At 41.9% G+C, this 13,057-nt stretch overlaps 1 protein-coding gene across 1 annotated transcript; it reads right to left on the bottom strand.

The window, feature by feature from the left end:
- Positions 1 to 6,925: 6,925 nt before the first annotated feature.
- LOC103665207 (putative olfactory receptor 2W6) lies at positions 6,926 to 7,879 on the bottom strand. The gene has a single exon (XM_008693100.1). It carries the CDS (start codon positions 7,877 to 7,879, stop codon positions 6,926 to 6,928), a length of 954 nt encoding a protein of 317 aa, XP_008691322.1.
- Positions 7,880 to 13,057: the final 5,178 nt, after the last annotated feature.

The raw sequence follows: 13,057 nt of genomic DNA on the forward strand, positions 1-13,057 counted from the left end.
TCAGCAAATAAACGGAAGGAAGAGACGGAGGCTTAGTCAGACTTCTGAGCTATAATAATAAAATCCATAGATGAGTTCACAGAACACCCACATTTCAGCATGTTTTATAAAATAATTTTCAGAAAAGTGTTCTACATACCTCTATATTAAGCGTTGGAGATAGGATGACGTGTGTGAGCACTTGTCCCAAAAGCTTTGAATTCAAATAAACCCAAGTAGGAGCTCGCCAACCAAGCGCTTTATAAACCTTTCAATTGTGAAGTGGATGTGACGAAGTTTGTCCAAGCCCTTGTGCCCCTTTTCCAGTGCAAATTATGAGATCTTCATTTGGGATTAACGCAGAAAATATAAAAATAGGAATAAAATATTGCAGACAACCAGAACGTGTTTTTCTGGCATCTCAGTGCAAAGTATTAAGTCTTTAACTGCTATTCTCAGAATTCTCCCTTCCAGATTTGCCACGTAAATGAGGACAGGGAATTGTCTTTATTAAATCACTCTGGTGTGTGCTCTGATTTTTAAGGGAAGGCAACCCGATTCTGCGCTGTATGGTAATTGACCCTGAGAGCTAACGGGCAGAGAGGGAGAGCTCAGGGAAGCCAGCTCCATTTTTAGCTTGGATTTCCTCCACCATCACCCTTTCTCTGGAGACTGTCTCCTTAGCTTTTTCCAAGATGAAAAGGAATGACAATAGGGACGAAAATACCTTATCAGATAGGACGAGTTTTGTGCCATCTGACTGGGAATTCATTTCCTCTTGTGAGCTATTAAATAAGTTCTGTGAAGCCACCTGGAAAAGAACACTGTCCATTTGCTCTGAAATTCTGAGATCAATTTCTATATAATAAAACAGACTTCCAATTAATCTACCACAGACATGCTTTTATTGCCTTGATTTACATAATGCAGTTTATTTATCATCTACCCAAATATTTCTATCTTTTCTTTCATAGATTTTTGTACTGGCTGTTGTACCTAAGTGATGAATCACCAAATCCTACACCTGAAACTAATATGGTTTTTTCACCTACAACTAATATTACGCTGTATGTTAACTAACCGGAGTTTAAATAAAAACTTGAAACTAAGAAGAGATTTTTGCATTTCTAGGCTTAGTGAGGAAGCTCTCCCTCTGTTTAGTATGGTTTTGTAGATTTGTTTTTGCAAGATTTAGAAAAATGATTTGTCGTTTTCTGTGCTCCCTTCTGTCCAGGATTTGTTTTCATATGTTCTACTAAGTAGCTTCATATCAATTTTGCAGATGAGAAGACACATTAAGTATTAAAATATAGTTATGAGAGTAGACACATTATTAAAATATATTTATAATTATGAAAAGTTTAGTACTTACAAAAAATGTACAAAGCCCATGAAAACATAAAAATAACACAATAGAAAAAATACCAATTAATTTGAACATACAACTCAGAATAGCAAATCTATGCTAGAAGTCTTTAAATTCCCAATCAGAGAAATATGTTGAAGTAATAATAAGTCACTTACTGGATTGAAAAAAAAAAAAGTGTAACCAGCAGGAACTCCTATTCCTAATCTTGCTCAAGGGAAAAGGCTACTCTCACAAATTATGGGTAGAAATGTAAACTATCACTAGATTTTTAGAAATAAATATTGAAAATACATATATATTTATCTACCTAGCCATATTATTCATGGAAATCTACCCGATGAAATAAAATTATCAGTATATAAAGGCATAGGAACAAGAACTTCTATTGTTGCAATGTTTGTAGTAGCCAAAGATGGAGAAAAAACTTAGTCCCTCGATAGAGAATGGAGTAATAATTAATCTGCACCAGAAGTATCTGCCTGAGATATCGCTGAGTGAGAAGAGGCAGATGCAAGAAAAACAGCGCTAACATGTTCTTAACGAGAGAAAACAATGGCTAAAATGCTCTAGAGATACTTTTATGTATCATACTTCGTATGGGATACAGGAGAATGAGAATTCCTTCTTTCTGTGAAGAACGAAGGGGCATCAAGTAAAACAGGAAAGGAAAAAAATTAAGATTTAATCCACCAAAAATACTGCATAATATTTTAAACTCCCCAAACTAAAAACAGTGTTTACTTCTGAAAGTAAGAATGGGCATGAGGGTGAGATTCTTTGGCGGAAAATAAAGCTTGTAAGTAGGATTTTCTTTTTTTTTTTTCCCCACAAGTTCTTATAATAGTTAAGTAATTTAAATAAAGAAAATAGTATTTTATTTTAATACAATATTTTAAAATTTTTAAATTTTTTAAAGATCTTATTTATTTATTTTAGAGAGAGAGAGGAACAGAGAGAATCTCCAACAGACTCATGCTGAGCTCGGAGCCGGTCGTGGGGCTCAGTCCCAGGACCCTGAGATCAGGACCTGAGCGGAAACCAAGAGTCGGACGCTTAACTGACTAAGCCACCCAGGCGCCACAAGAAAATAATATTTTTAAAAGAAAATGGAGGGCTAAACCAGTAGGAAAATCTGAATAAAAACAAATCTTTCATTTACAGAATAGGCCAAGGTAAATAAACTAAAAATTTTCAGTAGTCCTTAGAGTGGAAAATTAAGGGTAATACCTAGTTAAGGGGGGCCGAGGAATAGCGGGAAAGCTCAGTTGACTGCTAACAGGAGTAGCGTGGATGGGTGCTCACTGCACTCGCAGAGTCCTCAAATAGCTACACTGTATCTTCAGTTTGTGGCTGTGGAAACAGGCTCAGAGGAGTGAAACTTCCCGAAGGTCCCGGAATCTGTTAGGAAACAAGAAATAAACTATGAAATGCACACTCTGGTTCACTTAAATTTAATTTCCTTTCTTGGCTAGTGTCCGTCTCCCTCCCCACCTTTTCTTCCCAGAGGACTGCTTATTGGCATAGTTCTCTCTGTCTCTCTCTGTCTCTGTCTCTCTCTCTCTCTCTTTCTCTCTCTCTCTTTTTTTTTTTTTTTTTTTTGGTAAGGAAAGAGCTCCTGGAATGCTATAATTTAGTGTATTAATTTCAGACCGTTTAATCAATTACTCGGTATGAGAACAGGACAGGTGCACGGGGATGTTCTGGTGACACTGGTGTGGGCTGGATCCCTCAGTGCCTCATCCCAGGAAGAACTGCCTGTGTCGGGAGCCACCGAGCACTGAGAATTTTCACGAGGGGCTTAATAAGGGAAGTTTTCTTGGAGAAGTGAATTTTTAACTGAGCATTTAAAAGGTGATATTTACTTAAAAAAAAAAAAACTCAGAAAATTCTTGTGAAAGCCTGCTATGTATTTTTCACATATTCCATATTATTTAATATAGAGGAGAAAAATGATAACAAGAGTGAGTTAGGAAAGGCAGGAAAGAATGTTCCAGCTAAAACGATAAACAAAGGGTAGGACAAACAGGCAGTGAACAGTTATCTTATGTCAAAGAGACAAAAATTAAATTGCAGCAAGTCCCCTAAGATATTCCTTTCAGGTATCTAAGTGGTAGTTTCTTCTATTGGTTTACATGCTTGCAGCATTCATAATAAGGTTGTGATGCCTTCTTCCTATTTCAGGCTGAAACCGCAGCACTCAGAAGAGAACACGCACAAGCCCCCTGCGCAAAGCCACCTGACCCACAGCGTCTGTGCTCACGTACTTTGCGGTCCCTCCTACAGCTGTGAACTCTTGCTCCCATTTCAAGCCCGACTGTCCCCTCGTGAACCGGATCCTGTTCCCCCCCACCTACTCAAGGTCACCACTGTTGCAATTTTCTCTTTCCTGAATTTTCATTGGACTGCTGGATCATTCCCTTCCCTGGTTTATAGACTTGTTGTAATTCCTCTCGTTTCAAAAATAATGCTGGTCATGTAATAAATCTTTCATCCCTACTATGAACGCCCATTTCTCTGTTTCTCTTCATCGTTTGACTTCTCGGAGGTTTTGACTGTGCTCACTGCTTGCACTTCACATTTTCACCTTTGTCTCCCTCATGCAGTCCAACCAGGAGCCCAGGCCATCGCTCCCCCAAAATAGCTCTTTGCAGGTTTGTCCGGGAGACCCGCATCACCAAATCTGTGGGTCACTTATCATCCCTAATCCCACGTGGCCATTTGCTGGATGTTAGAGAGTTGACCACTCATCCCTCTGGAAACACTTTCTGTTCTTTCCTTCCAGGGTCACGAGTGCTCTTGATGACCCTCCCACTCCCTGCTCAGCCCTTTCTCTGCTTCCTCCTCACCTTCCCGACCTAAATGCTGTTCCTGCTGCTCCCTCTCCCCCAGAGACCCGCACATCTGCTTCCCTGTCTCCACAGCGTCTTTGCTGAAACGTATCTTCCAAGCTCTTCCCCGAGCCTCCCCACTTAAAACTGCAGCCCTGCCGTGTTTCCCGGCTCCTGTCCCTGTAAGGCTTGTCTTCCTAACACTCACAAATGTTACCATCGTCATGAGGTTTCAGACATGGGTGCGTTACAAGCTCAATGCCGTGGGGATTTTTCGTGTGTTTTGTTCCAGTAGCCAGACCATTGCCTGGCACAACACACACTTGCTGAACAGGTGAATGGGAGGGAAAAATGTGAACATACACAAAATACAAAATAGGTTAAGGTTGTCTTCAGGGTCCCTGGACCACCCATCAAGACAACAAGATGGAAAATGATCTGAGAATCTGACTGATAAGCATATATCGAGCTATCATCTCATAGCTCCTAACGTAAGATCACAGAGGGTTTAAACACAAACACGCACGTATGGGCGTACATGTAATATTTGTTTCTTTGGAGAAAGATTAAGCTCTGTGGCTAAGGGTCTACAGCCGCACGTGGGGAATTGAATCCTGATGCTCATTTCCATCGAAACCTCCGTCTGCTCTGTGTACACGGTCTGTCCGTCAGGATGAAGCACTAATTAGTGAAAGGAAGAATCCATACAGGATAAAAATGAAGTATTTCTGCTATTTTTTATTATGAGGGCTATTCTGTTATTCCCATGAGATGGTGGGACAGGTAGAATATATTTGATTCTTTCACTGTACGTCTAAGTAAGTCAACTAAGGAAACTTTATAAACTACTTCATAAATTGAGTAACAGGTGGTGCTGGGCCATCATAATGCTGTTAAGGACACAGTGACCTTTCCTCCCCCTGAGATCTGATACTCATCATTCCGTATTACCTACAAGAGCGCTTGTAGAGTGTAATGAAACTTAACCGTTGTGGAGGGAAAGGGAAATTTTTAAAAGAATTAGTTGGAAATTCCATAGGATGCTTCCAAAATTGCTATTTCTATAGAGATTTATACTCTCTCTTGATCCCCTGCCCCCACTCCAAGATGTTATTGATTCTAAAATAATGCATATCGGAACAGTATAGAAATTATATAAAAATTATTATAATCATTTTTTCACTAGAGATTGATTCTAAAAGGATTTTTATTTACTTAGAAGTGCACAGCATATTTTTGCATCAGTAGGACACATATTATAAGTTGTTTTTCAGTGCAAGAAATGGAAAATGCCAAGTCATGGGTCTCCAATTCTATACTTCAGCTGCACTAATAATGCCCTTAATGAACATCATCATGGCTCAATATCACCTTTTACTTAATTCATAAAGTAGGAAAAATCGACTATATTCTAATTATTCCACCTTCTTATGGGAATAACAGAATATTGTCTATAACCAAAACTCAAAGTCCTTATTCACAGAAATTTTAACATAACATATGTTTTCCCAGGTTATGAGATGGGATCCAATTGGTAATATTTGAGGTCTGAAGATACCTGCCTGCCTTTAGGATTCATTCATCTAATACGGACTGTTCCAATCAACTTCCATTATGACTGGCGAGGGACTGCAGTCATGGGTATAAATGTGAAGAAATCAACATCCAGAGAACACCCCATCACAAAGATTCCAAAAGTTCCCCAGGATTCGTGTCATTCCTCCCTGCCTCTGTCCAAGATTATCCTGATGACAGATGGGAAAGTGGAGGTTAATAAACTTCAAACAGTTTAAGCAAGAAGACCTTTGTCAGTCATAGAGACTGGAAGTGGGATGGCGTTTCCAGGGGCTGGGGGGAGGGGAGAATGAGGAGTTATTGCTAATGGACACCGAGTTTCAGTTTGGGAAGGGAAAAAGTTCTGCGGGTAGATGGTGGCGATGGCTGTATTAATGCCACTGATGATACCCTTAGGAAATGGTAAAATGGTAAACGTGACATTGTGTATATGTTACTGTAATCAAAAGAGAAAACCAAAAAAAAAAAAACACCTTTTAGCTTTTCTTTTTTTTTTTTTGTCACAAATAAAGTACAAACAAGTACTGAATATTAACAAGAAACTCTGTCTTCCGTATAAAGCAAATACCTCATGGTCTTGCTACATAACCTTCTTCATTCACTTTTGCCTCAGAAGGTCAAACATAAAAATCACTAAACTCAGTTATATCAATGATTGAAAATACGCAAGAGCTGCACTGTGGACCCGCATTGTGGTGTTGGAGATACTAAGAGCTAGACAATGGAATGATTTAGTTTGCCTCGCATTTGGAAATTTGGCACTATAAAAGTGCATGTGAACTTTCTAGAAAAAAAAAATACTTTTTTTTTCACTTCCTAACATATTCTTTTCATGTATGCTGAGGACTTACTGAGTACAAGTCATCGTGATAGAAGCCGGCATGGGTACAAGAATGGCTGGCGGCTACTTTTCATGGCTGGTATTTTGCAAGCATAGATCACTGTTTGGTCCCGAATTGGATCCCTCCTAGCGATCGGTGCTTGGCTTGAGGGGACCTGAGAGGGTGCAGGTGAGTGTGGACTCGGAACGTTGCATTTTCTCAACCTTGCTAAACCCCTGAGCTCCCCCTCTCGTTGAGCGCCTCTTCAGTCTGCGGCGTCAGAATAGTCCTTTATTTGCTCCGTCTAACAGTGTATACAGAGGATGGGTCAAAAGACAATCCCCAAACTTTCGCTATCCCTCTGCACCCCCCTTCCCTAGCACCTTCCTCACGGCTCCTTTAACTTCCTTGTTTCTCAGGGTGTAGATCAGGGGGTTAACGCCGGGAGTGACGATCGTGTAGAAGAGAGTGAGGAACTTGCCCTGGTCCTGGGAGTAAGCGCTCGCCGGCTGGAGGTACATGTAAATGATGGTGCCGTAGAAGAGCGAGACGACCAGCAGGTGGGAGCTGCACGTGCTGAAGGCTTTCCTTCGCCCGGCGGCCGACTTGATCCCAAACACGGCTCGTGCAATGTGGCCGTAAGAGAGGAGGATGAGAAGGAGTGGCGCCAGGATGATAAAGATCGCCAAGGCGAACGCCAGTGCCTCGAGGCTCACGGTGTCTACACAGGCCATGCCAATCAGCGCCGGCATCTCGCAGAGGAAGTGGTCCACCCGCCGGTGCCCGCAGCGCGGTAGCATCAACGTCTGCGGTGCCATGATGAGAGAATTGCCGAAGCCGCTCAGCCACGCCACGGAAGCCAGCTGCCCGCAGAGGCGCGGGTGCATGACCTCGGTGTAGCGCAGCGGTCTGCACACCGCCGCGTAGCGGTCGTAGGCCATCACAGCCAGGAGCACGCACTCCACCCCTCCCAGAGCCAGCACGAAGTAGAGCTGGACCGCACAGCCCAGATAGCTGATGGTCTTATCCGGGCCCCACAGGTTGTAGAGCAACTGGGGGATGGAGCCCGTGGTGAAACACATGTCCAGGAATGAGAGGTTGGCCAAAAAGAAATACATGGGTGTGTGCAGCCGGGAATCCAGGGCGGAAAGCAGGATGACGGTCATGTTGCCAAGAAGAGTCAGCAGGTAGAAAGTGAGGACGACCACGAAGAGGATCAGCTCTAGGTGGGGACGGTCAGAGAAGCCCACCAGGATGAAGCCCTCGAAAGAGCTTGTGTTGCCCTTCTCCATCACCTCTGGCCACATATTACCTGTTAGGAGAAAGAGGAGCACCTTTGAAGAGTGTAGAAGGGCGCCTGGGTGGCTCAGTCAGTTAAGCGTCTGACTCTCGGTTTTGGCTCAGCTCTTGAGCTCAGGGTTGCGAGATGGAGCCACGGGTCCGCGGGCTCCTCCCCGAGTGCGGAGCCTGCTTCATTTTCTTCCTTTCCCTCTGCCCCTCCCTGACCCCCACTCCCCACTCCCCCCACTCCTGCTCACACACGCACACTCAAACAAACAGAGTATAGATATACTCCCTCAAAATGAAATGACTGGTAAAATGGTGGAATGGAAACACCTTTAGAAATACCGGATGCCTGACTTGGGATTTCAAGTAAGTATTAAGTCATTATTTGACGTGAAGAGCACAGTATTTGGGGTTTTTCAGATTCAGGGCTGTGATTATTTACAAACAATTTGCATGATTATTTTCAGTTTCACAGCTCATTATTTCAAAAGCTCATTATTTTACAAGGAAATAAATCGATCCACTTTTGCTTTTTTTTTTTTAATGGGGAAGCACAGTATGCAAACCATGGGTAAGAAAAGTGGCTTATATCTCTGCATCAGAGAACCAGGCTTGCTGTCAGGTGAAACCTCATTCTTCACAGTGTCTCATCAATACTGGGAAACCTAGAGTCCTACCCAAACTCAGGAGGGTACAGGTGATCAAGCAAAATCTTAGGAAGAAGATGACCTGGTTACTGTTTATAGCTACACCTCTGATTCCGTTCTTTGTATTCACTGGAGCACGACCCTAGCATATCTTCCGCTCCTCTACCCAGCCCTATCCTCAACCTCTGTGGTAAAATGATGTTTTATATCACCATGGTGTATTTTAACTCCGGGATTGGGCAACTTCTCTGAAGCTCTCAGTACTTTCCTGTAAGGATGAGAAAGAAGAAAACAATTGCCAGAACTCAATCCCCAATGGAGCTAATACCCAATGTTCTCTTGATAGCCTCTCCTCTCCTCTCATTCACACTTTGTTCTCTCAAACAGCTCTCCTTCCAGGAAGCCTACACTGACTTTTTTATTTATGTGTCTCTTAGGATCCCGTAGAACTTAAAGACGGCATGTCTTCTAGCACACTTTCACTTATTTGGCAGTGGTTTCGTGTCTTAGGGTGAGCGTGTTGTATAATGTAAGCTAAGCAAGGCAAAGTCTCATTCTAACACTTTTGCACATTTTCCTAAGCAGTTGTACTGAGAAGTGTTGGAGTTGTGACTCATTATATCTCGCAGATGCATGAGGGCACAAAACAGAGCTCCACTGCTCTAAGAATGCCTTGTCATAATGAAATCAAAGTTGGCATGTGCTCCCAACAGCTTCAAGATTTTGTACACTAAAACACTGACAGTTACTGGAAGTTGCAGGATTGTCAAGGTCACCACTCCAGAGGCTGCCACGAGCATCTCTGGTGGTCGCGAACGGATAGGGTAACATGGACGTGGATACACAATCCACTGATTAGAAGGCTGACAACCAATACTTAGAACCACTGAGTTCAGTCAGCACTGAGGGCTTTTCCTCCACTTCCTGTAACATGGAAATCTAAAAAACATATAATAGTCAAGAAAGAACATATGTGTATATACAAATGATTATTCTTTTACCTGGTATGTGAGTGTGCCTGTGCTTATTTAAACCTAATAGAATGCCTTCTAAACACACAGCCATGATCGTTTTCTCCCAAGAGCTATACGCATTAATTATTTAATGGTGTGATGCAATTTATCACTAGTTGCATTTAAGTAAGTTTCCATTGTTATGGGAAACAAGATGATTTTGTACATCCTCTATGACTTCTGGATCCTTGACCAGATAATTTCAATTTCACAAGATTTAAAAAATTGAACCGAATAATGCCCCAATATCAACTGATCTATAATTTGTCTCTAACAAGTCAGAATGCGGATTTATTGCTTATATTGTTTGGAGGAATGAATGATCACATCTTGGGGTTAAGAGAAGTGTTGGCACTTCACAGCTAGACAAGCTGCTCGTTCTGTGACAAACGGAACAGGAGATAAATGCACAGGGCAGAAACCCTAAAGAGCATTTTAGAAAATTCTTTCATTGACTCTCCATTTGGAGTTTAAAATCTGTGTTACTGTTTAACACTCACAAGCACAGAGAGCTCATTATTCAATAGACACCCATGCCATGCAGGACCATATTAGTATTTTTAGTCTTAAGATTTTCCAATTCAGTAGATCCCACTACTTCTTAAATTCATTTTGGGGGTAAAAACTCCATTATTGAGTTCAAAACTCTCTCCAGCTTCCTCAAAGACTGAGTGATATTAAACGACAATCTTTAAAATTGGATCAAGCCTGTGTACATAAAATACACAGACATTTATGCTGTGAATATTGGCATAGTAAGTCGAGTTGCGTGTGATTCAGCTGTTGTCTAAGGCGAAAGAAACCCAGATGACTGTCTGGAGGCCAAGGTCACATTTCTTCCTGCACAGGATCATTAACTTACCAAATTCGACTGCGGCGTCAAAAATGCCACGTCCACGGTTCCTTGTCTTTCTTGGGACTTCACTTGGAAGTCCAAGTGGGATGACCAGAGTGAAAGTGAGAAGGAAAGAAAGATGACATTTTGGAAATCTACAGGAAAGAGGAGATAAAGAGGCAAGACCCAAGCAGCAGTGAATCTGGATAGACGAAGAGAGGATGGGGATGAGCACACAGTGGTTATGCCACCTGAGGGCCCTCAGCATCCACATTCCCCTCCCCCTCAGATCGGAAATCAGACAAGGAGCAGCGAAGGAAGCCAGGTGTCTCCGGTGCACACTCAGTGTGGGGCCACTTGAAGATCAAAGGATTCAAGTTCGAAAAGAAAGAACTTCTTATAGGTTTCAGAGTTGATATAGGATTGGATACTTCCTCCTCGGTCTCACCCTATGGAGTTAAACTTCCTCTTACAAAAATTCCCTTAACTAATTATCTCTAACAAGATTTGGGAGAACATATGGTCTCAGGGGAAACACCACTCTTCTCAACACCCCTATCCACCCACCCCGCCCCCCGCACACCAGATTCACCCAAGAGACAGACGGAGAGGGGGCACCAGATCTTCCTTGCTGGGTCTCATCAAGTGATGATAAACACGAAGGCCCAGGGAGTGGCTAATTCACACTCAATTCAGAAAGGAACCTAGGGGCGCCTGGGTGGCTCAGTCGTTAAGCGTTTGCCTTCGGCTTGAGCCCCACATCAGGCTCCCCCCCTGGGAGCCTGCTTCTTCCTCTCCCACTCCCCCTTCCTGTGTTTCCTCTCTCGCTGGCTGTCTCTTTCTCTCTGTCAAATAAATAAATAAAAAATCTTAAAAAAAAAAAAGGAAAGAAAGGAACCTAGAGTCAGTGAAAAGAGATGCCAGGGTCTACTTGTGCCTCAGTTTACTTTTGTGATATGTGTCCCCTGCTACTTTCTTAGTGCATGCAGTGTAGAGAGGTGCTACTCACAGTCCTTTGCCATTTTGTTTATTCAAGATTAACTTTCTGTGCAATTATAAAGTCCGTAATAATACAACTTAACTTATATATTTTCTGTTTAAGACAGATCTACCAAGGACAACCCTCTGGGTCCCTGCCCTCCTTGGGACCTTTGTACTATCACTTTGCCATTGCTCAATTAACCTTGCTTTGCTGCCCCCCAAAGACAGATGGATCAAGAGAAAGATAAAAAAGAGACAGTTTTTGACATGTAAAATTAACACAGAAACAAAAAAAGACCAAAAATATTAAAAATAACTTCATCTCAATTTGCCTAGTTTAGTGTAAAACTATTAAAATTATCTCAAGAAAGTTACCGTCTATCTGACTGACAAATGACTTCACCGGAGTCATTAGACTTAACAGGTTTTGGTTTTTAAAAAAGACAAAAAATAATAGCATGCACGTGCCATCCCAGATCCCTTGCCTGACAGCCATACGGTGAACAATACAGCAACAACTGCATTTCGAAAGCTCATTTTCTGTATTTAGCTGTAAAAGACTTCAAAGGAAGAGATTTTAGTTGATGCACATGATATACTATGTATCAATGTGCCTTGTACATCTAAATATCACTTCGATTTTTAATAACCATTAGTATTAATATCTTATGGCCGACTAACTTCAGTGACACTCTGCCAGGTAGAAACAGAACGTAACTGGCCATCACCATGTCAAACACTGTGTTTTAAATATAAACGTCATTAAAGTCATATAGTATAATCCTTTATAAAAGATTTTTTTTTATTTTATTTATTTATTTGACAGAGAGTGAGACAGTGAGAGAGGGAACACCAGCAGGGGGAGTGGGAGAGGAAGAAGCAGGCCTCCAGCAGAGCAGGGAGCCCGATGTGGGACTCGATCCCAGGACCCTGGGATCATGACTTGAGCTGAAGGCAGACCCTTAATGTACTGAGCCACCCAGGCTTCCCATCAGATAGTATAATCTTAATACCACTACTTATACTGGTAGAATATGAGCTAGAAATGATAGCATTATCATCTCCATTAATTTATAAGATAGCATTATCATCTCCATTAATTTATAATGACATACAATGATTTTTTCTGTCAACAAATACTGAAATACCTAGAAGAGCCATCAAACCAAATCAATATTAATTCTGTATTTGAGCGAACTTCTTGGCACAGTCAGACGAGCCATCCCCCTGAGAGTTGCTTCTTATTCCTCGATGGAGTTGTTAGTTTGTACCCCCATCTCAGCCAAAGATTTTCTCACAGAAACTGGGGAGAAGTAGCTAGAGAATTTGATGCTGTCGAGAATTTCCTACCCGAGGTAATGAGTCCCTCTGAGAAATAGAGGCGAGGTCTTCATAGGGCACTTAACTCCATGAGGGATGTGAAATTGTTAGCCAAAGAGGACATTTTAGACCCAACCTTTAAATTTTTTTTGCCACCTCGCTGCTACCCCTTTTCCTCACACCTGGCCCATCACTACCCTTAACTATTACAAATACACTTGAATCTGTAACTGACGGGAATGTTATAGTTAAGGAAAGCCCTTTTCTGTGAGATAAAATAATACAATGCAAGGTTCTAAGTGACTGCGAGAGAGGCTCCCAGCATATTGTCGTACGATGTAACACGTCGTAATGCGACCCCATGGAAAGAAGTCTGTAAGTCTGTGTCATTTCCATCAGACA

The sequence above is a fragment of the Ursus maritimus genome, unplaced genomic scaffold, assembly GCF_017311325.1.
Source record: "Ursus maritimus isolate PB19 unplaced genomic scaffold, ASM1731132v1 scaffold_30, whole genome shotgun sequence".
Lineage (NCBI taxonomy): Eukaryota > Metazoa > Chordata > Mammalia > Carnivora > Ursidae > Ursus > Ursus maritimus.

Bases quoted from the DNA above. Each gene is read 5' to 3' on its own strand.
- LOC103665207 (XM_008693100.1), bottom strand. From the start codon at position 7,879: ATGTGGCCAGAGGTGATGGAGAAGGGCAACACAAGCTCTTTCGAGGGC.